Source organism: Erythrolamprus reginae, chromosome 2 (genome assembly GCF_031021105.1).
Source record: "Erythrolamprus reginae isolate rEryReg1 chromosome 2, rEryReg1.hap1, whole genome shotgun sequence".
Lineage (NCBI taxonomy): Eukaryota > Metazoa > Chordata > Lepidosauria > Squamata > Dipsadidae > Erythrolamprus > Erythrolamprus reginae.
Genome location: NC_091951.1, coordinates 47,698,884 through 47,722,621, shown reverse-complemented (window position 1 = coordinate 47,722,621; position 23,738 = coordinate 47,698,884). Strand labels below are relative to the sequence as shown.

The following is a 23,738-nucleotide window of genomic DNA, read 5'->3' as shown; positions in this document are numbered from 1 at the left end:
TGTACCAAGCTTTTTCTGTATGGCCACTTTCAATCAATTTTACCTTAAGTTTTAACCTGATGAACTTATTTTTCTTACATCTTTTTAATGTAAACATTATATTAGCAAAATACAATATGAACAAAGCATTTTAAAATGATAATGTCCCAGAATAAATGTTACGTCTTTTTTTTAAGCATCTTTGTACAAATCTTGTCAAAGAATGACAAAAAATAGGCATTGTGAAGTATTTTATAAAAAAAATAAAATGTGTGGAATGTAATTAGCATAAAGAATATGTTTCAAAAGTATTGTTTTTTTTAAAAAAACAATCGTAATAAACAACCGATTTAGAAGTTTTGTTGCTTGGGGTCATGAAAGTTACGTATCCCAAACAGGAAGAAAAAATGAAAGGAGACAGTACAATGAACACTAGCTTGACTTTTTGAAGAAAAGGGAGAATACAAATCTAATAAATAATTTTCCTTCTCTTACTTGAGTTAGAGGTTCAACCATTGTTTCATCTTCACCATAAGGAGGAGTCAGCCTCACTCTATTCTCCCCTGTGAGGGACAGAGAATTAACACAATATGGGGAGGGGTGTTATAATAGCAAAGACATAGAGAAGATGAGCCAGCTGAGATGTCTATGTGGAATGGAAGAGTCTTGTATTACCTGTGCATGTTTCTTGATTTTTGCCATGCTGAGTAGGCCTCAAGAAAAACAGTTCCGGAAGAGTATCAGACAGATGCCTCTTTCCCTCAGGATCCCTGGTCTCCACAGTGAAGGGCTTGAAATATAAGCCAGAGAAAAGAAGAAGAATGAAAGGACCACACAAACCATGAAATGGATTCTTGTTGTGTTCTTTCAACACCATTTAAAAGCATCCAATGTCCATCAGTTAGGTTGGAAAAGACGAAAGAAAAAGCTGTTCCAAATCTTTCTTCTAGGAATGGATACTAGAACAACGTCCTTCAAGAATTAGTGAAATCTTATGAATGCCAGAGAACTGGTAATAAAGAAAATATAATTCAAACACATTTTTTAATTATAACTAAACTCTTTCTACCCTCCAGTGATGAAATTATCTCACCTGCAACTCTCCCTGCTCCTCCTTCTGCTCCTCTGCCTGGCTCAGGAGGAAGCCTTCCACCAGGGCCACCGCCTGGGAACTGGTCTCTGCTCCACACTCCCGCACCCAGCTCTTCATCTGCAGGGGCAGAAGCGCCAGGAACTGCTCCAGAACAACCAGGTCCAGCATCTGTGCTTTTGTGTGTTTTTCTGGTCTCAACCATTGACTACAAAAGGAATGGAGTTGGCTGCAAAGTCCTCGGGGACCCTCATTCTCCTGATATTGGAGGCTCCTGAAGTTCCAGGCATGAACTTGTGAAACGATGGTTTCCTCCTCTGAGATCTTCTGCCCAGATCTTCCCCAGATCTCCCCACGGCTCTCAGACTTGGAACCAGAAGGGCTTTTTCCAGTTCTCTCATCTACCAAATGGCTTGCCATTCTTTCTCTGTCCTACTACACAATTGCAAATAGGTTGAAGGAATCTTGAGGATCTCCAAATGCTTTTTCATTCATTGGAGCATTCATCTAGCCTGAGAACAAACCATTCAGCCCTCTTTGTTGAAGAGAACTTTGTCTCTATGAAACGCTGTAGAAATCACTTCTAGTTTACATATCTGAAACCGAAAACCAAATAAAGAATTAGGAAGTGATGCATTTAACCATTCAACAATATTCCTACTCCTGGAAGGAAGTATATTTCTCAGATAGTGGAGGATTACAGTGGCAATGAGCACTTAGTTTCTATGTGTAGTTGTGTGTGTGTTGCAGACTATGGGATTGACCCTCATCAAAATTTGGGAACTGGGTATGTCTAGTTTAATGAAGGAAGGACTAAGGGGATACAGGATACCAGTGTTCCAATATTTCAGGGGTTGCAACAAAAAAGGGGGAGTCAAGCTATTCCCCATAGCACCTGAGTGTGGGACAAGAAGCAATGGGTATAAACTAATCAAGCAGAGAAGCAACTTAGAAGTAAGGAGACCTTTCCTGACAGTTAGAACAATTAATCAGTGGAAAAGCTTGCCTCCACAGAATACTCTGTTTCTAAGAAGAGATTGGTCAACTATTTGTCTGAAGTGGTATAGGCTTTCCTGCCTAAGCAGGGGCTTGGACTCTAAGGTCCCTTCTAACTGTGTTATTCTATAACTTTATACCTGCAAGCAGGGTTTACCCGACATGCCAATCCCTGAACACATTAACAAACCATGAAAATTTACATAAAATGAAATCCAATGAAGTGAATCTTGCTTAGGAGGTTCCATTTCCCTTTTTTCTGGGCTTGCTTTTAAAAAATCAAATTATAATATTATAGACTGGCAGGTTCACAAAAAGGTTGCCTTAAGCCCAAACTGCAGGTGGTGAGTTCATGTGAAACACAAAGGTTTGAGATTATTTGCCGGTTCCTCTACCCTCCAAAGACAAATTGAACTGCAGGGGACCCAGGCCCTATTTTATTATCATCCAGCACATAGCAAGAATGCAGGGACAATCTTCTGCATCTCCTTCCTTGTAAAACTTTCCTCCTTTCCTGCTTGTGATTTGCCCTGCAGATTCACCCTCTGCCCCTACCAAGGTTTTCCCAGGAAATGGGGCCTAATTGCCTCCCCTGGAATATCCTCCTCCTTCCTGGGGATTTGGATTTCTTTCTGGGAACAACACAACTGGAAGCAAAACAGTTTGTCTGCAAGTCTGCTTCCCCCACAACACTCCGCCTGTTATGAGCATAGAAAGGGGGTCAGGGGCACATGGGATCAGGGCTCTCCCACTCTCGGGACACAGAAGATTGAACCTGGATGAGGGCTTATATCTCTTACCTCTTCAGCGTGAGAATCTTCTGCCTCCCTCTGAATGGGAAAACATCCACCAGTCACCCAGGACCACAGCTGGGTCTCTTCTCTTCTCTTCAAGACTTTCCTCCAGTTTTATCTCATGCAAAACTCAAAGGGTTAAAGATAGAGATTGCAGTGTCCTAGAGAGGCAAGACTAAAGATGTCACTTCCTTCTCACCCTCCTCTGGAATCCACCTGTTTCCCTCCAGTGGTTTAATGGTGAAAAACATGGATTTTATTTTATTTATTTGGTCAAGCATGTACTGTATTACATAAGACTAATACAGGAGTTATCTAATACACATTCTACTGTAGATAATCATAACTGTTGTACCTCATGAGTCAGACCACCAGAAATTATAGAATAATTGATAGATCATTACAAAAATGTTTATTAGATGATATTTTGATTATATCCTGCCTTATGCCTTATATCCCCCCTTCTGCTTTGGTGAAAACGTATAAAGCTTTCTTAATTCTTAATTCTATTGGGATGGTTCTTTGGTATTTTGGCCAGTATCCCTTTCCTTGCAGCACTTCAATAAAATGAAACAAAACTTGCAACTCGTGTCTGGTGTTCTCCATTGGCCTCGGCACCAGGCTCAAACCCCAATTGTGGACAACACAATTGTCCTCTTTTTTGGGATGCAGTGTCAAGATTAGTTTGAGCGTCTTGAGTGAAAAGACAGAACTCCATTTCTTGTCTGCTCCTTGGCCCCCCTCTATGCAGGGGTACAACTTTCTCCAGACCCTCTTAAATATGGAGGATTGTGGATAGGTCTAACATGCATTCAAATCATGTGTACAGTGATCTCTCGATGTTCGCGATCTCGATCTTCGCGAAACGCTATATCGCGATTTTTCCCACGATGACATCACTCTCTTCCTTCCTCTTGCTCTTGAGTGGCGGGCGGGCGGGTGAACGGGCGAGCGGCAAACAGCGGGTGGGCGGGTGAACGGGCGAGCGGCGGGCGGGCGGGTGAACGGGCGGGCGGCAAACAGCGGGTGGGCGGGTGAACGGGCGAGCAGCAAACGGTGGGCGGGCGGGTGAACAGGCGAGCGGCAAACAGCGGGTGGGCGGGTGAACGGGCGAGCGGCAAACAGCGGGTGGGCGGGTGAACGGGCGAGCGGCAAACGGCGGGCGGGTGAACGGGCGAGCGGCAAACGGCGGGCGGGCATCAGCGAGGAGCCGAGGCATCGGGGAAGACCCAGGGAAGGTTCCTTCGGCCGCCCAGCAGCTGATCTGCTCGGTAGCGCAGCAACAGCGAGGAGCCGAAGATCGGGGTTTCCCCTTTGCGTGGGCGGCTGGGAAACCCCGATCTTCGGCTCCTCGCTGCTGCTGCGCTACCGAGCAGATCAGCTGCTGGGCGGCTGAAGGAACCTTCCCTGGGTCTTCCCCGCCGCCCACACGCAAACCCCACCATCTGCGCATGCGCGGCCATGAAAAAAAAGGGCGCGCATGCGCAGATGGGGTTTTTACTTCCGGAACCCTGCATCGCGGAAAATCGATTATCGCGAGGGGTCCTGGAACGGAACCCTCGCGATAATGGAGGGATCACTGTATTCTCATTTTTCTTTTCCAATGAATAAAATAAAATCCATGGTTTTCACCATTAAACCACTGGAGGGCGAAAGGTGGACCGTGTTTCCCCGAAAGTAAGGCAGTGTCTTACTTTCTTTTTACCCCCAAAAGCCCCACTATGTCTTACTTTCGGGGTATGTCTTACATTGGAAAGGAGGCGGGCGAAGGAGGGCGCAGCTCCGGCCGCTCGCCTCGGAGCCGGTCGGCCTCGCAGGCCGCTTGCAGCCGAGCCACCGGCGCCACCGCCTGCTGCTGACCGCCCTCTTTCGCCCAGCGTCGCTTCGGAAGCTGCCGAACACTGTCAGGGGGGCGCTTGGCGACCGCCTCTCCGCTCGCCAAGCGCCCCCCTGACGGCGTTCGGCGGCTTCCGAAGCGACGCTGGGCGAAAGAGGGCGGCCAGCAGCGGCGGAAGGTGAGAGGTGCCTCTTCGCGCGCTCGATCTGCCGGAGAGCCGGAGAAGGAGGCACCTCTCGCCTTCTGCTGCTGGCCGCCCGCCCTCTTTCGCCCAGCGCCGCTTGAAAGGACCCCCCCCTTTCCACCCCTTGTCGCCCGAGACAAGGGGCAGCGAGGCAGGGGAAGAGGCGGTGGCTTCCGAGAACATGTTGCTGTTATTTCGTTGACAGGAAGCCTGCAGCGAGGCACATCGGAGCAGTAAATGGAATTATTACTCGGGATACAATCTTGCGCCCGGAGCGCCTCTTTAGCCCCAAAGCTGTTTCCCTGCAAGTGAGCGGATGTGCACCATCCCCGGAAGCGAGCCAGTTTATGCCCTGGAAACCAGCTACTCTTCCAGCCAAGGCACCTTTTGAACTGGGGGAGACCCCACCACCTGGCAATGCACAATGGCCCTCCTTGCTCTCCCTCACACATTACCTGTGTGGCAACCGAGGGTCTGGCAACCGAGCGCGGACGTCGGCCACCTGTCCCGCTCCCCCGAGTTCGCGCCCCGTTCTCGGCTTGGCAGCCCGCGCGACTTCCCCAACAAAGGAGAAACTTCTGCGAATTGTGCGCCTGCGGCGAAGCAGCTGGCTGGCGGGCGGCCAAGCAGGCTCGCGGGCGGCCAATGGGAAAGTTGGGTTCGTGCAGGAAACGCAGCCGCTGCCGGTGCTGCCGCCGACCCGGCCTGGTTGGAGAGGAAGCTGCTCCGACCGACCGACCACCGGCAGCAGCAGCAGCAGCAGCAGCAACCCCGAAGTGTGTGACCCACGGGCGGGCAGGGGAGGCAAGGAGTGCCTTTGCGCTGGGACGGAAGTGGAGGGCTGCTGCCGCCTCCGCCGCACCCTTGTCGGCCACACAGCAGACGAGTGCGGAGAGAGCGCTGGACACGGCGCACGATTCGCAGAAGTTTCTCCTTTGTTGGGGAAGTCGCGCGGGCTGCCAAGCCGAGAACGGGGCGCGAACTCGGGGGAGCGGGACAGGTGGCCGACGTCCGCGCTCGGTTGCCAGACGCTCGGTTCTGCGAATCGTGCGCCGTCTGCAGCGCTTTTTTTTGCAACGCCGCTCTGTTGGGGGGCGCTTGGCGAGTGGCACTTGGCGAGCGGAGAGGCGGTCGCCAAGCGCCCCCCTGACGGCGTTTGGCGGCTTCCGAAGCGACGCTGGGCGAAAGAGGGCGGCCAGCAGCGGCGGAAGGTGAGAGGTGCCTCTTCGCGCGCTCGATCTGCCGGAGAGCCGGAGAAGGAGGCACCTCTCGCCTTCTGCTGCTGGCCGCCCGCCCTCTTTCGCCCAGCGCCGCTTGAAAGGACCCCCCCCTTGGCTTCTGCTGGTGGTGGTGGGGGTCCGGATGCCCCCTTCTCCGGCTCTCCGGCATATCGAAAAGGCACCTCTCACCTTCTGCCGCTGCCCGCCCGCCCGCCCCCTTTCGCCCAGCGCCACTTCGGAAGGCCGGAACCCTCCCTCCCTCCGCAGACCCAGAGATAAAGGAAGCGCGGAGCGGGGGGGGAGCCGCCTGGCAGAGCGCTTGCAGGCGGCGGGGGGGGGGATGACGGCGGGGGGGGGGACGTATGTCGAGGATCTACTGTACCCCCGTGTTTCCCCGAAAGTAAGACATATGTCTTACTTTTGGGGTATGGCTTATATTAGCCGACCCCCCTGAAACCCCCCATATGTCTTACAATCAGGGGTATCTTACTATCGGGGAAACACGGTATCTAGGACTCTGCACTCTCTCTGGTTAACCCTTTGAATTTTGCAGGAGGTACAACTGGAGGAAAGTCTTGAAGGGAAGGGAAGAGATCCAGCAGTGGTCCTGGGTGACTGGTGGATGTTTTCACATTCAGAGGGAGGCAGGATGTTCTCACGCTGCAGAAGAGATATTTATGTATGTATGTATTTATTAATTATTAAGTGCACTAGAGTGCCTTCCATCCCCTGTCCTATTGCTCTCCTATATTTCATATAGCTTTCTTCTATTCCTATAGCGTATATTCGGGTTTCTTCCCATGTAGGATTCCAAATCCTACACGGGAAGAAACCCGAATATACCAAGACCGTTATACCTGTCCCCGTGAAAATCTACGAAAACAAATATATATCTATATCTATATATCTATATATATATATGTGTGTGTGTGTGTGTGTGTTTTATGTTTGGATTCCAGCTAAAAAAACATTTGACACACACACACACACACACACACACATATATATACAGTATATATATATATATATATATATATACACACACCTACTAAAACCCTCATTGTGTATTGGACAAAATAAATAAATAAAATAAAATAAAAATATTTGGATTTATATGCCGCCCCTCCCGGAAGACTCACGGTGGATTACAACATAATATATACAGTGATCCCTCGATTATCGCGAGGGTTCCGTTCCAGGACCCCTCGCGATAATCGATTTTTCGCGATGTAGGGTTCCGGAAGTAAAAACACCATCAGCGCATGCGCGATCTTTTTTTTTAATGGCCGCGCATGCGCAGATGGTGGAGGTGGGGAGCGACAAAAGTGCGGAAGCCGACAGATTGCTTTGGATGTCGGCTGCCCCCGCCCCCCCAGCACCCGCTCGCCCGCCGTTCGCCCGCCCTTCGCCCGGCCACCAGCCGTTCGCTCGCTGCTCGCCCGGCCACCCGGGTTCGGGGGGGTGCTGGGAAGCCCCCCAGGCCGGCGGCGACCTTTTAAAACAGCCGCGCGGCTTCCCAACTGAGTCCTGAAGCCAAACGCGGAAGTTCGCCTTTGGCGTTTGGCTTCAGGACTCAGCTGGGTAGCCGCGCGGCTGTTTTAAAAGGTCGCCGCCAGCATGGGGGGCTTGCCAGCACCCCCCCAAATCTGGGTTGGGGGTTCGGGGGGGTGCTGGGAAGCCCCCCAGGCCGGCGGCGACCTTTTAAAACAGCCGCGCCGCTTCCCAGCTGATTCCCGAAGCCAAACGCGGAAGTGGTGTTTTTTTTAATTAATTTTTTTTTTAATCGCGATATAGCGTTTCGCGAAGATCGAGATCGCGAAACTCGAGGGATCACTGTATGCCCTCATCCAGGTTCAGTCTTCTGTGTCCTGAGAGTGGGAGAGCCCAGATCCCATGTGCCCCTGCCCCCCTTTCTATGCTTGTAACAAGCGGGGGAGGGGGAGAAGCAGACTGCCAGAAAAGCTGTTTTGCCTCCAGTTGTGTTGTCCGCAGAAAGAAATCCAGATCCCCAGGAAAAAGGAGGGTATTATGGGGGAGGCAGTCACACCCCACTTCCTGGGAAAAGCTCGGTAGGGGCAGGGGGCGAACTTACATGGCAAATTACAAGCAGGAAAGAAGAAAAGTTTTACAAAGAAGGAGATGCAGAAGATACTGCCTGCATTCTTACTATGTGCTGGATGAAACTAAAATAGGGCCTGGGTCCTCTGCAGTTCTATTTGTCTTAGGAGGTGTAGGAAGTTAACCCCCACCCGTCTCCTAGAAAAAATGAAATATCCTATAAAATATTAAAAAGGCAGATTACATTGAATATCAGCAGAAACATGATTTTGGGCAAAAAAAAAAAGACCCACTCTTAGTAGCCCCCACCTTTGTCAATGTGCCCATCAAGGAATGACCCAGCTCACCTTTGTTAAAAGATGGACTAATCTATTCTACATAACAAACCAACTCCTGACAGAGGCATATTAGGAATTGCCCAAAGAGCTTTCATTCTACCATCACCCAGCAAAGGGCCAGCCAAACCCAAACTCAAAAACACAGCCTACATTATTGCCCTTGCATGGCATCATGGGAATCCGACAGCCAATCAGTGCATTTCTGGCACAGAAGCAGGAGGGCCTCAGGACAGGGCCTCATAGCAGATAAAACAAAGAACTTCCCAGCATTTCTCCTCGCTGATGCCCGCCGCTAGCCCTCCCGCCAGCAAGAGGGGGAAGACCCAGGGAAGCCGCCCAGCAGCTGATCTGCCTGGCGGGGAACGCAAACTCCACCATCTACGCATGCGTGGCCATTAAAAAAAAAAAGGGCGCGCATGCGCAGATGGTGTTTTTACTTCTGGGTGAAAAAATTGCGATAAAGCGTTTCGCAATAATCGAGATCGCGAAACTCGAGGGATCACTGTATCTCTTCTGCTACTAAAACCCTCATTGTGTATTGGACAAAATAAATAAATAAAATAAAATAAAAATATTTGGATTTATATGCCGCCCCTCCCCGAAGATTCGGGGTGGATTACAACATAATATATATGCCGTCATCCAGGTTCAGTCTTCTGTGTCCCAAGAGTGGGAGAGCCCAGATCCCATGTGCCCCTGCCCCCTTTTCTATGCTCGTAACAAGCGGGGGGGGGGGGAGAAGCAGACTGCCAGAAAAGCTGTTTTGCCTCCAGTTGTGTTGTCCACAGAAAGAAATCCAGATCCCCAGGAAGAAGGAGGGTATTATGGGGGAGGCAGTCACACCCCACTTCCTGGGAAAAGCTCGGTAGGGGCAGAGGGCGAACTTACATGGCAAATTACAAGCAGGAAAGAAGAAACGTTTTACAAGGAAGGAGATGCAGAAGATTGTGCCTGCATTCTTACTATGTGCTGGATGGTATTAAAATTAGGGCCTGGGTCCTCTGCAGTTCAATTTGTCTTAGCAGGTGTAGGAAGTTAACCCCCACCCGTCTCCTAGAAAAAATGAAATATCCTAGGAAATATTAAAAAGGCAGATTATATTGAATATCACCAGAAACATGATTTTAGGCACACACAAAAAGACCCACTCTTAGTAGCCCCCACCTTTGTCAATGTGCCCATCAAGGAATGGCCCAGCTCACCTTTGTTAAAAGATGGACTAATCTATTCTACATAACAAACCAACTCCTGACAGAGCCATATGAGGAATTGCCCAAAGAGCTTTCATTCTACCATCACCCAGCAAAGGGCCAGCCAAACCCAAACTCAAAAACACAGCCTACATTGTTGCCTTTGCATGGCACCATGGGAATCCGACAGCCAATCAGTGCATTTCTGGCACAGAAGCAGGAGGGGCTCAGGTCAGGGCCCCATAGAACATAAAACAAAGAAGTTCCCAGCATTTCTCTCCCCCCCCCCCCTTAAATCTGGAAACATGTGATCCCCCTTTTCTGGACAGGAGCTCATGCCATGTGCTCCTCTCCACCATTAAACCTCCTTTCCAAGCAACCTCCATGAATCCAGTTTCTTTTTCCCCACTTGGCACTTAATCCATAAGAATATTAAGGAGAGAAGCAATTTAGGACTAAGGAGAAAATTCCTGGCAATTAGAACAATTGATCAGTGGAACAGCTTTCCTCCAGAGGTTGTGAACGCTCCAACACTGGAAGTTTTGAAGAAGAGATTGGATAACCATTTGTCTGAAGTGGTGGAGTGTCTCCTGCCCAAGCAGGACGTTGGACCAGAACACCTCCAAGGTTCCTTCCACCTCTTTTGTTGTTATTATTATTATTATTTATTATTATTTCCAACAAAGGGTAAAGGAACCAGGAAATCATCCCAATCTATGTTCCTTCAACCCTTGTGTTTCACACAAACTCACCACTTGCAGTTACTCTTTGGGCTTAAGGCAATCTTTTTGTGAACCTGCCTGCTTATAATAATGTAATTTGACTCTTAACAAGGAAGTCCTGAATAAAGGGAAATGGAACATCCTAAGCAAGATTCACTTCGTTGGCTTTCATTTTATGTGAACTTTCATGGTTTGTTAATGTGTTCTGGGATTGGCATGTTGTGTGAACCCTGATAGCAGGTATAGGTGCAGTAGTATAATTGCTCTGGACTTGCACCGTGACTCAGAGCCACGGGAGCAAACACACACCACCGTTCCACCTTAGCAGCCCACCTCTGCCTAAGAGCCAGGAGGAAGCAAGGGAGAAAGTAGAATCTCTAGTCTGCTTTGGGGGGAAACAGGAGTGAAGGCGAAGAGCCGCCCCGAGTCTGAGAGGGGAAGCGCGGCCCATACATCTAATCAATAAATAAATAATTATTATTTAATCATTATTTAATAATCTAATTAATAAAAGGACTGCTCCCATTGGCCCCTCATTTGACAGCTTCCCTACAAATAGGGAGCTCTCATCCTCCGTTGTTCCGACTTCTGCCTTACCTGTTTTGTTGCTGAATAAAAATTTCCTTGTTCCTGAAATGCCTCTCTGTGTTTTTCTTCAAGCTAGCCAACTCCAGGCTATCTAACCGTTATCCAATCTCTTCTTAAAAACTTCCAGTGTTGGAGCATTCACAACCTCTGGAGGCAAGGGGTTCCACTGGTTAATTGTTCTATCAGAAACGTTCTACCTAGTTCTAAGTTGCTCCTCTTCTTGATTAGTTTCCACCCATTGCTTCTTGTCCTGCCCTCAGGTGCTTTGGGGAATAGCTAGATTTCCTCTTCTTTGTGGCAACCCTGGAGATATTGGAACACTGCTATCCTGTCTCCCCTCGTCCTTCTTTTCATCAACATAGACATACCCAGTTTTAAAAAGTTCTTCACTTGTTTTATCCTCCAGTTTAATCCCCTTTGTTGCTCTTTAATGCACTCCTTTTTAGGGTGTATATATTTTTCTTGGTTTTTAAAAATCACACCCTTCTTTGAGGGAGAGAGAAATAGAAAAAGAACTGTTCTCAAATGCATTTATTCAGTGTTTTTCATCATAAATTTTAATGAGGGTCAAGTCCATAGTTTGCAACACATACATAGAAACTAACTGCTCAGTGCCACTGTAATCCTCCAATAGCTCAGAAATATACTTCCTTCCAGGAGTAGGATTACTACTCAACTGTTAAATGCAACATTTTCTAATTCTTTATTTGGTTTTTGGTCTCAGATACATAAACTGGAAGCGATTTCTACAGCATTTCATAGAGACAAAGTTCTCTTCAACAAAGAGTTTGTTCTCAGGCTAGATGAATGCTCCAGTGAATGAAAAAGCATTTGGAGACCCTCAAGATTCATTCAACCTATTTGCAATTGTGTAATAGGACAGAGAAAGAATGGAAAGCCATTTGACATATGAGAGAACAGGAAAAAGCCCTTCTGGTGCTCAGTCTGGGAGCCTTGGGGAAATCTGGGGAAGATCTGGGCAGAAGATCTTGGAGGAGGAAACCATCGTTTCACAAGTTCATGCCTGGAAATTCAGGAGCCTCCAATATCAAGAGGATGAGGGTCCCCGAGGACTTTGCAGCCGACTCCATTCCTTTTGTAATCGATGGTTGAGACCAGAAAAGCACACAAAAACGCAGATGCTGGACCTGGTTGTTCTGGAGCAGTTCCTGGCGCTTTTGCCCCTGCAGATGGAGAGCTGGGTGCGGGAGTGTGGAGCAGAGACCACCTCCCAGGCGGTGGCCCTGGTGGAAGGCTTCCTCCTGAGCCAGGCAGAGGAGGAGAAGGAGGAGCAGGTTGAGTGGCAGGTGAGATAATTTTATCTCGGGATCCTAGCAGGAGTTTAGATGTAATCAACAATATTTTTGAAGTTTATGCTCCCCTGTCCAATTGTCTTTCCTTTATCTCATATATCATATATATTTTCTTCCTTTCATATATCTTCTCCTCTATTTTTACATATTATCTTTATATATATATTACTTCGTGTCTATTCTCTTCCATATGTATTGTGTATTGGACAAATGAATAAATAAATAAAAAATTACCAGTTCTCTGACATTCATAACATTTCACTAATTCTTGAAGGACGTTGTTCCATTATCCAATCCTAGAAGAAAGATTTGGGAAACTTTTCTTTCTTCTTTTCCAACCTAACTGATGGACATTGGGTGCTTTCAGTTGGTGTTGAAAGAACAGAACAAGAATCCATGTCATGGTTTATGTGGTCCTTTCATTCTTCTTCTTTTCTCTGGCTTATATTCCAAGCCCTTCACTGTGGAGAACAGAGATCCTGAGGGAAGGAGGCATCAATCCGATGCCCCTAGGGAACTGTTTTTCTTGAGGCCTACTGAACATGACAAAAATCAAGGTACATGCACAGGTAATACAAGATTCTCTCATTCCCCATGGAGATCTCAGCTGGCTCATCTTCTCTATGTCTTTGCTATTATAGCACCTCTCCTTCTATTTTGTTAATTTTAATTTTATAATTCTGTGTCCCTCACAGGGGAGAATAGAGGGAAGCTGATTCTTCCTTATGGTGAAGATGAAATTATGGTTCAACCTCCAACTCAAGTAAGAGAAGGGAAATTATTTATTAGATTTGTTTTCTCCCTGGTTCTGTTTCTTTGTTTCCCGTTCAGCCAATGGCTGAGACTATTTGAAGCTTCCTTGCTATATGACGAGTTTTGTGTCTCTGGGTATTGATGGCACTTTACCAAATCCATCCAGAAGAAAATGGATCTTTTACTGAATGGCAACAAAAGATCTCATAAAAGCTGCCTAAAATATTTTTTCAGTGAAATCCTTTTTCTTCTGTCCATTTTCTCATCTCAATCCTGGAATCCTACTAAGCATAGACCTTAGTGCACAATTTTCCTAAAGAAAAGGGTAGATCTTGCCGTCCCTCCCAGACCTATTCTGTAGTCTTTTTTCCAGGGGGGTCTTCTGCCCTTTGAGGATGTGGCTCTTTATTTCTCTGAGGACGAGTGGTCTCAGCTGGATCCTCACCAAAAAGATCTGCATTGGGAAGTCATGCTGGAAAATTACAGAAACACGGCTTCTTTAGGTAAGATTTTTTATTTTCCAGGCAGAGTTCAGGAAGACATGATGTGGTTTGATGCCATTGGCTGTTTCTTATTTGAATTTCTCCAAATAAAGGTCATCTCTTGAGAGGGAGAAGGAAAAGATATGCTGTTTTGTTGCTCCTAGTATGGAAGGAGATCAATGGCTTTCTGCTTAGAGGAATCCTGTGCCATTTGTCAACTGTTGAGTTTTTCTATTTTGATTTAAACCTGTCAGTGATAAAGTAATTCCTTGGTTTCAGGTAATGCTAAACTCTGTTACCGAGATTTCATATTATTTCGCCTAGGTGTTCCAAATATGAAGGATTGCAATTCAATTAATTACTTTGGCTTAATAGACTTTGCTTCCATTTCATTTGTATGTTGAGTCTTGGAATTAGGGCATTTTTGTTTCAAAGTTAATTCTCAGAGGGCTCTTCTGGAATTGGTCCACCTCCAATAGATCTTAGGTTTTCTACAAATGCTTTATGGGATGTTTCTCCTTTTTTCTTAACCTTGCTAACATTTTTATTCCTCTTTTCCTTTAAAGGTTATAGTGGGCAAGGGTATAAAGAGTCGAATGAAACATTCCAAAAGTACAGACTTGGGTACGGAACAGAGAAGCCTGAAAATCAAATGGAACAAAAAAGGCAGAAGAAAAACCCAACAAATAATTGGAATAAGGAAACCTCATCTTCAGTTGATGCTCAGTTGCAAAGCTTTCTTGAACAACCAGGAAAAAAAGAGAAAAAATATATTAGGAAAGGTGCAGGACTATTCAAAGATATATTAGATGTAAATGAATATCATACAACTGAACCCAAACCAGAAGACTATACATGCAAAGACAGTGGAACAAATTACAGTGGGACATTCACTCATTCTAGAGAAAGAGTGATATCTGAGAAAGGGATGCACGTAGGAGAGAAGCCATATAAATGCATGGAGTGTGGAAAGGGCTTCAGAATAAGCAGTAAACTTACATCCCATCTAAGGATCCACACAGGGGAGAAGCCATATAAATGCACGGAGTGTGGAAAGGACTTCAGACTAAGCAATGATCTTACACGCCATCAAATGATCCACACAGGGGAGAAGCCATATAAATGCACGGAGTGTGGAAATGGCTTCAGAACAAGCAATGATCTTACACGCCATCAAAGGATCCACACAGGGGAGAAGCCATACAAATGCACGGAGTGTGGAAAGGGCTTCAGCCAACATAGTACTCTTATTTCACATCTAAGGATCCACACAGGGGAGAAGCCATACAAATGCACGGAGTGTGGAAATGGCTTCAGAACAAGCAATGATCTTACACGCCATCAAAGGATCCACACAGGGGAGAAACCATATAAATGCCTAGAGTGTGGAAAGGACTTCCGTCTCCTCAGTCATTTTAAACCCCATCAAAGGATCCACACAGGGGAGAAGCCATATAAATGCACAGAGTATGGAAAGGACTTTAGTAAAAATAGTCATCTTACCCGCCATCACAAGATCCACACAGGGGAGAAGCCATAAAAATGGATGGAGTGTGGAAGGAGATTCAGGCAAAATACTCATCTTATTTCACATCAAAGGATCCACACAGGGGAGAAACATAGAAACATAGAAGTCTGACGGCAGAAAAAGACCTCATGGTCCATCTAGTCTGCCCTTATAATATTTTCTGTATTTTATCTTAGGATGGATATATGTTTATCCCAGGCATGTTTAAATTCAGTTACTGTGGATTTATCTACCACATCTGCTGGAAGTTTGTTCCAAGGATCTACTACTCTTTCAGTAAAATAATATTTTCTCATGTTGCTTTTGATCTTTCCCCCAACTAACTTCAGATTGTGTCCCCTTGTTCTTGTGTTCACTTTCCTATTAAAAACACTTCCCTCCTGGACCTTATTTAACCCTTTAATACTGTATATTTAAATGTTTCGATCATGTCCCCCCTTTTCCTTCTGTCCTCCAGACTATACAGATTGAGTTCATTAAGTCTTTCCTGATACGTTTTATGCTTAAGACCTTCCACCATTCTTGTAGCCTGTCTTTGGACCCGTTCAATTTTGTCAATATCTTTTTGTAGGTGAGGTCTCCAGAACTGAACACAGTATTCCAAATGTGGTCTCACCAGCATTCTATATAGCGGGATCATAATCTCCCTCTTCCTGCTTGTTATACCTCTAGCTATGCAGCCAAGCATCCTACTTGCTTTCCCTACCGCCTGACTGCACTGTTCACCCATTTTGAGACTGTCAGAAATCACTACCCCTAAATCCTTTTCTTTTGAAGTATTTGCCAACACTGAACTGCCAATACAATACTCAGATTGAGGATTCCTTTTCCCCAAGTGCATTATTTTACATTTGGAAACATTAAACTGCAGTTTCCATTGCTTAGACCATTTATCTAGTAAAGCTAAATCATTTTAGCCATATAAATATAGGGAGTGTTGAAAGGGCTTTAGCCAGCAGACTAGTCGTAATTCCCATCAAAGGTCCCACACAGGGGAGAAGCCATATACATGGAGTATGGAAAGGGTTTTAGTTCCAACAGTTATCTTACTTCTCATAGAAGGATCCACACAGGGGAGTGTTGTGGTTGGCTCATGTCTAGCTCCTCTGATAACAGATTTTGACCCCAATGAGCCGTGTCCGTCGGAGCATCGGAGACCTGTGTGGCTCTCGGAGGGTTCAGATGGTGAGGGGGAAGGAGAGATAGAAGCTGAAGGTGCTGGAGAGGTAGAGGTGGAGGCCCCTGCAGTGTCTGTGGAACCCCCAGTTGGAGCCTCATCTGGGTCAGATGAGGAGGGGGTGGTTAATGGCCCCATTCTCCATGTCTGAGTGCACAGGATTATGGGACAACATGAGCAGCTGCGCAGATGCAGAAGATCTTAATCACAGCTGGTAGTAATTGGGGAATCCTGCAGCAGGCGTAAAAGGGGAGTCTTTGTGGGAGAACCTTTTTCAGGAGTTTTCATTTGTGTTTTAAAAGACAATGGAACGGATCTGGGTTTCCCTCTCTAAACCAACATGTTGCATCCATGGAAAACAGCCCAGTTTTTGGACACCTTTGTTCTGAAAGACTGTAACTATTGAACAATAGAGTGAATTCCTTTGCTGCAGCTCAGTTTGGAGGCATTCTTTACAAACCTTCTGCTGTTTGGGACATTCGTTATTGGCTTGGCAGATAATCCTGAACCTTTGGTCATAAAGCTGCTCCGAGTCTTCGGAGAGGGGCGGCATACGTAATTAATTAATTAATAATAAAAAGACATTCTTCAGCCAATTTATAAAGCAATATATTTTGTGTTTTGGAAACCTCCAGTCTCTGTGTGTGTTTTTGTCTTTATCTGCTGCTCAGCCAGTGTCAGGCAGAACAGGGAGTAGCCATATGACAGCAGAGAGGATGGCAAGACTTTTACTTACAGGAATCAACTGGCTGGTAATAAAAGGATCTACACAGAGAGAAACCCACACAAATCCTTGATGTGCAGAAAGGATTTCAGACAAACTAGTAGTCTTTCTTCCCATAGGGTGAAGTCATGTAAGTGCATGGACTATGGAGAGAGAGCGGTAGGAGCAGGAATGTTGTAATTCCCCGTACAGATATACATTTGGTCAAGAATCTATGTAAATTCTAGATTTAATTTGTTAAATCCTGGGATTTTCTTTTCAAGAGTTTCCTGCCACTCAGTTGTTTCTTCCCACTTCATTACACACAAAGTGTTTAAAATGTCCTTCTTCTGATATTTTTTAATAAGCAGTGTAAGCCTTCCAAATAACATCTGAGACATAAATCAGAGTCCAGACCTTGGCCTTCTTCAAAGCTCCAATTTATTGTCAGAGTCATGTTGGTTACGTACTGTAGTTAAACCAGTACTAACTTTTCCTACAGTTTCCCACCAGGTTAAGGTTCATATAATCAGGATTAGGCTACTACCCAGTAGTCGAACCTCGAGGTGATGAGGGCATGAGTGACTGTGAGCAGTGACTCCCTGTCCCAATAGGGCCGCAACTGATGCACCAGGTGAACCTGGGCAAATGCCCTCCTCACCACAACCGAAACATGGTGCTTTAATGTTAGCTATGGATCGAGCAGGACGCCCAACTTGCAGACCCTCTCCAAGGGAGTCAATAATCCCCCCCCCGCAGGGTTTGGGACATTTGTTATCTGCTTGGTAGATAACCCTGACCCTTTTCTCATAAAAAGAGATTCTTCTGCCATCATTGCGGCTCTCATTCAATTTGTAAAGCAATATATTTTGTCTTTCAGAAACCTTCAGTCTGTGTGTGTGTTTTTGTCTTCCTTGATGCTTAACCGCTGTCAAGCAGAACAGGGAGTAGCCATATAACAGCAAAGAGTATGGCAAGACTTTTACTTACAGGAATCAACTGGCTGGTAATAAAAAGATCTACACAGATTTCAGACAGACCAGTAGTCTTACTTCCCATAGGAACATCCATGAAAGGAGGAAGTCATGTAAGCGCATGGACTGTGGGGTGATGACTCTGATGCTGCTTATTTAAAAAAATGTCAGAAAAGGACATTTTAAACATTTTGTAATGAAGTGGAAAGAAACAACTGAGTGGCAGGAAACTTCTGAAAATAAAATCCATGGATTTAATCAATTAAATCTAGAATTAACATAGATTTTTAACCAAATGTATCTCTGTATGAGGAATTACCTTATTCCTGCTCCTGTCACTCTGTCCCCACAGTCCATGCAAATAGAGAATATTTAGAATTTCCCCTTTTTTCCTTTTCTCAAATTTCTGTTTTTCTCTCGCTTTACTCTCCCTTTTTCTCTCGGGCTGCAGGATTGGGGTGGGGACTGATGGAGCCCTCGGACCGATCAAGGCTGCCCCGCGGGCTTTCTCGAGCATCTGGATACACAGAGCACTGACACACGCCTCCTTTTCCTCAGCTGCCGCCACGCGCCCTATATCACTTGCCCAGCGGTAGGCGTTTCTCGTGGGGGTCCCTCCCGGCAGCGCTCTCATTTCGGAGAATATTCTCTATTTTCAATCAATTAAAAATCATTAATATCGTTAATCTCCCCAACAATTCTAAATTCAATTCCATTTATGCATTAATCCAAATCAGTATCACCTATTACATACAGTATGGATAATAAAACAGAAAAATCGGGGCGGCTCACAACTATAATAAACAATGTACAAATCCAATATTTAAAAAACAATTTAAAAGCCCTGATAATAAAATAATCACACAACCCAATCAAACCATACATAACCCAAGTAGTTGGGGGAGGTGTCAATTTCCCCATGCCTGGCGGCAATGGTGAGTTTTCAACAACTTACCAAAGGCGAGGAGGGTGGGGGCAGTTCTGATCTCTGGGGGAAGTTGGTTCCAGAGGCCCGGGGCTGCCACAGAGAAGGCTCTTCCCCTGGGCCCTGCCAGACGACATTGCTTAGTCGACGGGACCCAGAGAAGGAAAACTCTGTGGGACCTAATCGGCTGCTGGGATTTGTGCGGCAGAAGACGGTCCCGGAGGTATTCTGGTTCGATGCCATGTAGGGCTTTATAGGTCATAACCAACACTTTGAATTGTGACCAGAAACTGATCGGCAGCCACTGCAGACCACAGAGTGTTGATGAGATATGGGCGTATCTGGGAAGGCCCATGATTGCTCTCGCGGCCGCATTCTGCACGATCTGAAGTTTCCGAACACTTTTCAAAGGTAGCCCCATTTGAGCAATAATAACCATGTTACTCAGGAGATAGAAACGCTGGCCTCCATTGGGGTCAGAACAGAAATCGAGGATTATCTGTCTGACCAGTGCACTCTTTTAGAAGCAGATCAGCAGATCAGGAGTCCATTTTGAAGGTCCACGGAAAATATCTAGGGGGGAAGGCAGGTTGTTCTCGACTTACAATGGTGCATTTACTGACTGTTCAAAGTTGCAACAGTCCTGAAAAAAGTGACTTATGCACCCTTTTCACAATCAGGACCTTTGCGGCAGTCCAATGATCGCAGGATCAAAACGTTGCTGCTGTTTCATATTTATGACCGTTGCTGTGTGTCCTGAGGTCACGTGACTTTTATTTCTAACTAATCCACGCCCAGGCATGAAAATGTGCCGCTCAGATATTATACTTTTCCACCCATACCGAAAAAAAATTAGAGGGAACATTGCTACAGACCCCCAGAAATTATAGAATAATTGTTAGATCATTACAAAAATGTTTATTAGATGATACAATATTTTGATTATATCCTGCCTTATGCCTTATATTCCCCCCTTCTGCTTTGGTGAAAATGTATAAGGCTTTCTTAATTCTTAATTCTATTGGGATGGTTCTTTGGTATTTTGGCCACTATCCCTTTCCTTGCAGCACTTCAATAAAATGAAAGAAAACTTGCAACTCGTGTCTGGTGTTCTCCATTGGCCTCGGCACCAGGCTCAAACCCCAACTGGGGACAACACCATTGTCCTCTTTTTTGGGATGCGGTGTCAAGATTAGTTTGAGCGTCTTGGGTGAAAAGACAGAATTCCATTTCTTGTCTGCTCCTTGGCCCCCCTCTATGCAGGGGTACAACTTTCTCCAGACCCTCTTAAATATGGAGGATTGTGGATAGGTCTAACATAGTTAAAAGCACTTGGATTGAGAAGGCTTTCTGATCAGGGTGGACACGACAAACACCTGGTCCCCATCAATAATGTACCTTTCTTCCTTCTTTGCATTAGTACCTGCAATCTACGTACAATCCATTTGGAGGTCCCTCTGCAAAGAGAAAGCAACATCGCTACTTCACTAACTTCACTAACTTCACTAACTAACTTGCACATACCCTCTTATCATTCTTGGTGACCTCAATCTACCTCTGATTAATTAATTTATTGATTGATTGATTTTGTCCATTACACAATGGGGTTTTTAGTGGGTATACATATAGTAAAATACATAATGAAGGTTATAGAGGATATGCTCATAGTAAAATATATCTAAGAAAGAATAGAAGATATAGGAATAAAATATATCAATGAAAGACTAGAAGAAGAGATATAGGAATAGAAGAAAGGTATAGGAGATTTGGAGAGCAATATGACAGGGAACGGAAGGCACTCTGGTGCACTTATGCGCGCCCCTAATTGCACCTTAAACAAATGTACCTATCCGTACAACCCTATACAATACCCTTACTAATTTGGGGCTAGATCACTAGACTCAACAACTGCCTCAATCTCATCTTCTGTAATAGTTTAAAATTACTGACTACAAACAATAGAAACAATAGAAACAGTGACTACAGCATGATTGACTTTTGTCTCAGTATACGACCTTACAAAAGTCACCATAAAAAGTCACCATAATGATGAGATCACCCCATTGCCAAGAGATCTGTAATGGGCATGCATAAGGGCACCAGAGTGCCTAGCATCCCTGTCCTGATGTTCCCTTTTATTTAGATTTATTACATGCATTCAAATCAAGTGTACTGTATTCTCATTTTTCTTATCCAATAAATAAAATAAAATCCATGTTTTTCACCATTAAACCACTGGAGGGCGAAAGGTGGATTTCAGAGGAGGGCGAGAAGGGAGTGACATTCTTAATCTTGCCTATCTAGGACTCTGCACACTCTCTGGTTAGGTTAACCCTTTGAGTTTTGCAGGAGGTACAACTGGAGGAAAGTCTTGAAGGGAAGGGAAGAGATCCAGCTGTGGTCCTGGGTGACTGGTGGATGTTTTCCCATTCAGAGGGAGGCAGGAGGTTCTCACACTGAAGAAGTAAGAGATATTGGTGTATGTATGTATGTATGTATGTATGTATGTATGTATGTATGTATGTATTTATTTATTTATTATTAAATGCACTAGAGTGCTTTCCGTCCCCTGTCCTATTGCTCTCCTATATCTCCTATACCTTTCTTCTATTCCTATATCTCTTCTGCTATTCTTTCATTGTTATGTTCTATTACTATATCTTCTTTTCTATTCTTTCATAGATATATTTTACTATGAGTATCTCCTCTATAACCTTCATCATGTATTTTACTATGTGTTTATATATACAGTATACATCTACTAAAACCCTCATTGTGTATTGGACAAAATAAATAAGTACCCGTCTCCTAGAAAAAATGAAATATCCTAGGAAATACAGTATTTAAAAAGGCAGATTATATTGAACATCATAGGAAACATGCTTTTAGGAAACAAAAAAAAGACCCACTCTTAGTAGCCCCCACCTTTGTCAATGTGCCCATCAAGGAATGGCCCAGCTCACCTTTGTTAAAAGATGGACTAATCTATTCTACATAACAAACCGACTCCTGACAGAGCCATATTAGGAATTGCCCAAAGAGCTTTCATTCTGCCATCACCCAGCAAAGGGCCAGCCAAACCCAAACTCACAAACACAGCCTACATTGTTACCCTTGCATGGCACCATGGGAATCTGACAGTCAATCAGTGCATTTCTGGCACAGAAGCAGGAGGGCCTCAGTGCGGGGCTTCATAGAACATAAAACAAAGAACTTCTCAGAATTTCTCCCCCCACACACCTAATATCTGGAAACATGTGATCCACCTTCTCTGGACAGAAGCTCATGCCATGTGCTCCTGTCCACCATTAAACTTCCTTTCCAAGCAACCTCCATGAATCCAATTTCTTTTTCCCCACTTGGAACTTAATCCACAAGAATATTAAGGAGAGAAGCAATTTAGAATTAAGGAGAAAATTCCTGGCAATTAGAACAATTGATCAGTGGAACAGCTTTCCTCCAGAGGTTGTGAACGCTCCAACACTGGAAGTTTTGAAGAAGAGATTGGATAACCATTTGTCTGAAGTGGTGGAGTGTCTCCTGCCCAAGCAGGAGGTTGGACCAGAAGACCTCCAAGGTTCCTTCCACCTCTTTTGTTGTTATTATTATTATTTATTATTATTTCCAACAAAGGGTAAGGGAACCAGGAAATAATCCCAATCTACATTCCTTCAACCCTTGTGTTTCACACAAACTCACCACTTGCAGTTACTCTTTGGGCTTAAGGCAATCTTTTTGTGAACCTGCCTGCTTATAATAATATAATTTGACTCTTAACAAGGAAATCCTGAATAAAGGGAAATGGAACATCCTAAGCAAGACTCACTCCGTTGCCTTTCATTTTATGTGAACTTTCATGGTTTGTTAATGTGTTCTGGGACTGGCATGTTGTCTGAACCCTGATAGCAAGTATAGGTGCAGTAGCATAATTGCTCTGGACTTGCACCGTGACTCAGAGCCACGGGAGCATATACACATCACCGTTCCACCTTAGCAGGCCACCTCTGCCTAAGAGCCAGGAGGAAGCAAGGGAGAAAGTAGAATCTCTAGTCTGCTTTGGGGGGAAACAGGAGTGAAGGAGAAAAGCCGCCTCGAGTCTGAGAGGGGAAGCGCGGCCCATAAATCTAATAAATAAATAAATAATTATTATTTAATCATTAATTAATCTAATTAATAAAAGGACTGCTCCCATTGGCCCCTCATTTGACAGCTTCCCTACAAATAGGGAGCTCTCATCCTCCGTTGTTCCGACTTCTGCCTCACCTGTTTTGTTGCTGAATAAACATTTCCTTGTTCCTGAAATGCCTCTCTGTGTTTTTCTTCAAGCTAGCCGACTCCAGGCTATCTAACCGTTATCCAATCTCTTCTTAAAAACTTCCAGTGTTGGAGCATTCACAACATCTGGAGGCAAGGGGTTCCACTGATTAATTGTTCTATCACAAACTTTCTACCTAGTTCTAAGTTGCTTCTCTTCTTGATTAGTTTCCACCCATTGCTTCTTGTCCTGCCCTCAGGTGCTTTGGGGAATAGCTAGATTTCCTCTTCTTTGTGGCAACCCTGGAGATATTGGAACACTGCTATCCTGTCTCCGCTAGTCCTTCTTTTCATAAACATAGACATACCCAGTTTAAAACAGTTCTTCACATGTTTTATCCTCCAGTTTAATCCCCTTTGTTGCTCTTTAATGCACTCCTTTTTAGGGTGTATATATTTTTCTTGGTTTTTAAAAATCACGCCCTTCTTTGAGGGAGAAAGAAATAGAAAAAGAACTGTTCTCAAATGCATTTATTCAGTGTATTTCATCATAAATTTTGATGAGGGTCAAGTCCATAGTTTGCAACACATACATAGAAACTAACTGCTCAGTTCCACTGTAATCCTCCAATA

At 45.0% G+C, this 23,738-nt stretch overlaps 2 protein-coding genes across 4 annotated transcripts in view; one reads left to right on the top strand and one right to left on the bottom strand.

Annotated features, from left to right (window-relative positions):
* The window catches only part of LOC139160341 (zinc finger protein ZFP2-like), a 91,778-nt gene that overhangs the window by 5,602 nt on the left and 62,438 nt on the right, over positions 1-23,738 (bottom strand). Inside the window, exons 1-4 of one of the 3 annotated variants that reach the window (XM_070738109.1) lie at positions 2,866-2,960; positions 1,073-1,665; positions 655-769; positions 475-542 (exon numbers count right to left, since the gene is read on the bottom strand). In XM_070738109.1, the coding sequence (XP_070594210.1) occupies positions 475-542; positions 655-769; positions 1,073-1,489 (600 nt within the window). In that variant the 5' untranslated portion in view covers positions 1,490-1,665; positions 2,866-2,960. Of the gene's footprint in view, positions 1-474; positions 543-654; positions 770-1,072; positions 1,666-2,865; positions 2,961-23,738 lie in introns of those variants that run through there. The other 2 variants (XM_070738110.1, XM_070738111.1) reach the window with 2 other exon arrangements.
* LOC139159399 (zinc finger protein 566-like) lies at positions 11,887-15,283 on the top strand. The gene is made up of 5 exons (XM_070736716.1): positions 11,887-12,303; positions 12,764-12,866; positions 13,005-13,072; positions 13,436-13,565; positions 14,111-15,283. Exons 1-5 carry the CDS (start codon positions 11,887-11,889, stop codon positions 15,082-15,084), a joined length of 1,692 nt encoding a protein of 563 aa, XP_070592817.1. The 3' UTR covers positions 15,085-15,283.

Bases quoted from the DNA above. Each gene is read 5' to 3' on its own strand.
- LOC139159399 (XM_070736716.1), top strand. From the start codon at position 11,887: ATGGAAAGCCATTTGACATATGAGAGAACAGGAAAAAGCCCTTCTGGT. The intron at 12,867-13,004 runs GTACATGCACAG...TGTCCCTCACAG, and splicing joins TGAACATGACAAAAATCAAG to GGGAGAATAGAGGGAAGCTG. The intron at 13,073-13,435 runs GTAAGAGAAGGG...TCTTTTTTCCAG, and splicing joins TGGTTCAACCTCCAACTCAA to GGGGGTCTTCTGCCCTTTGA.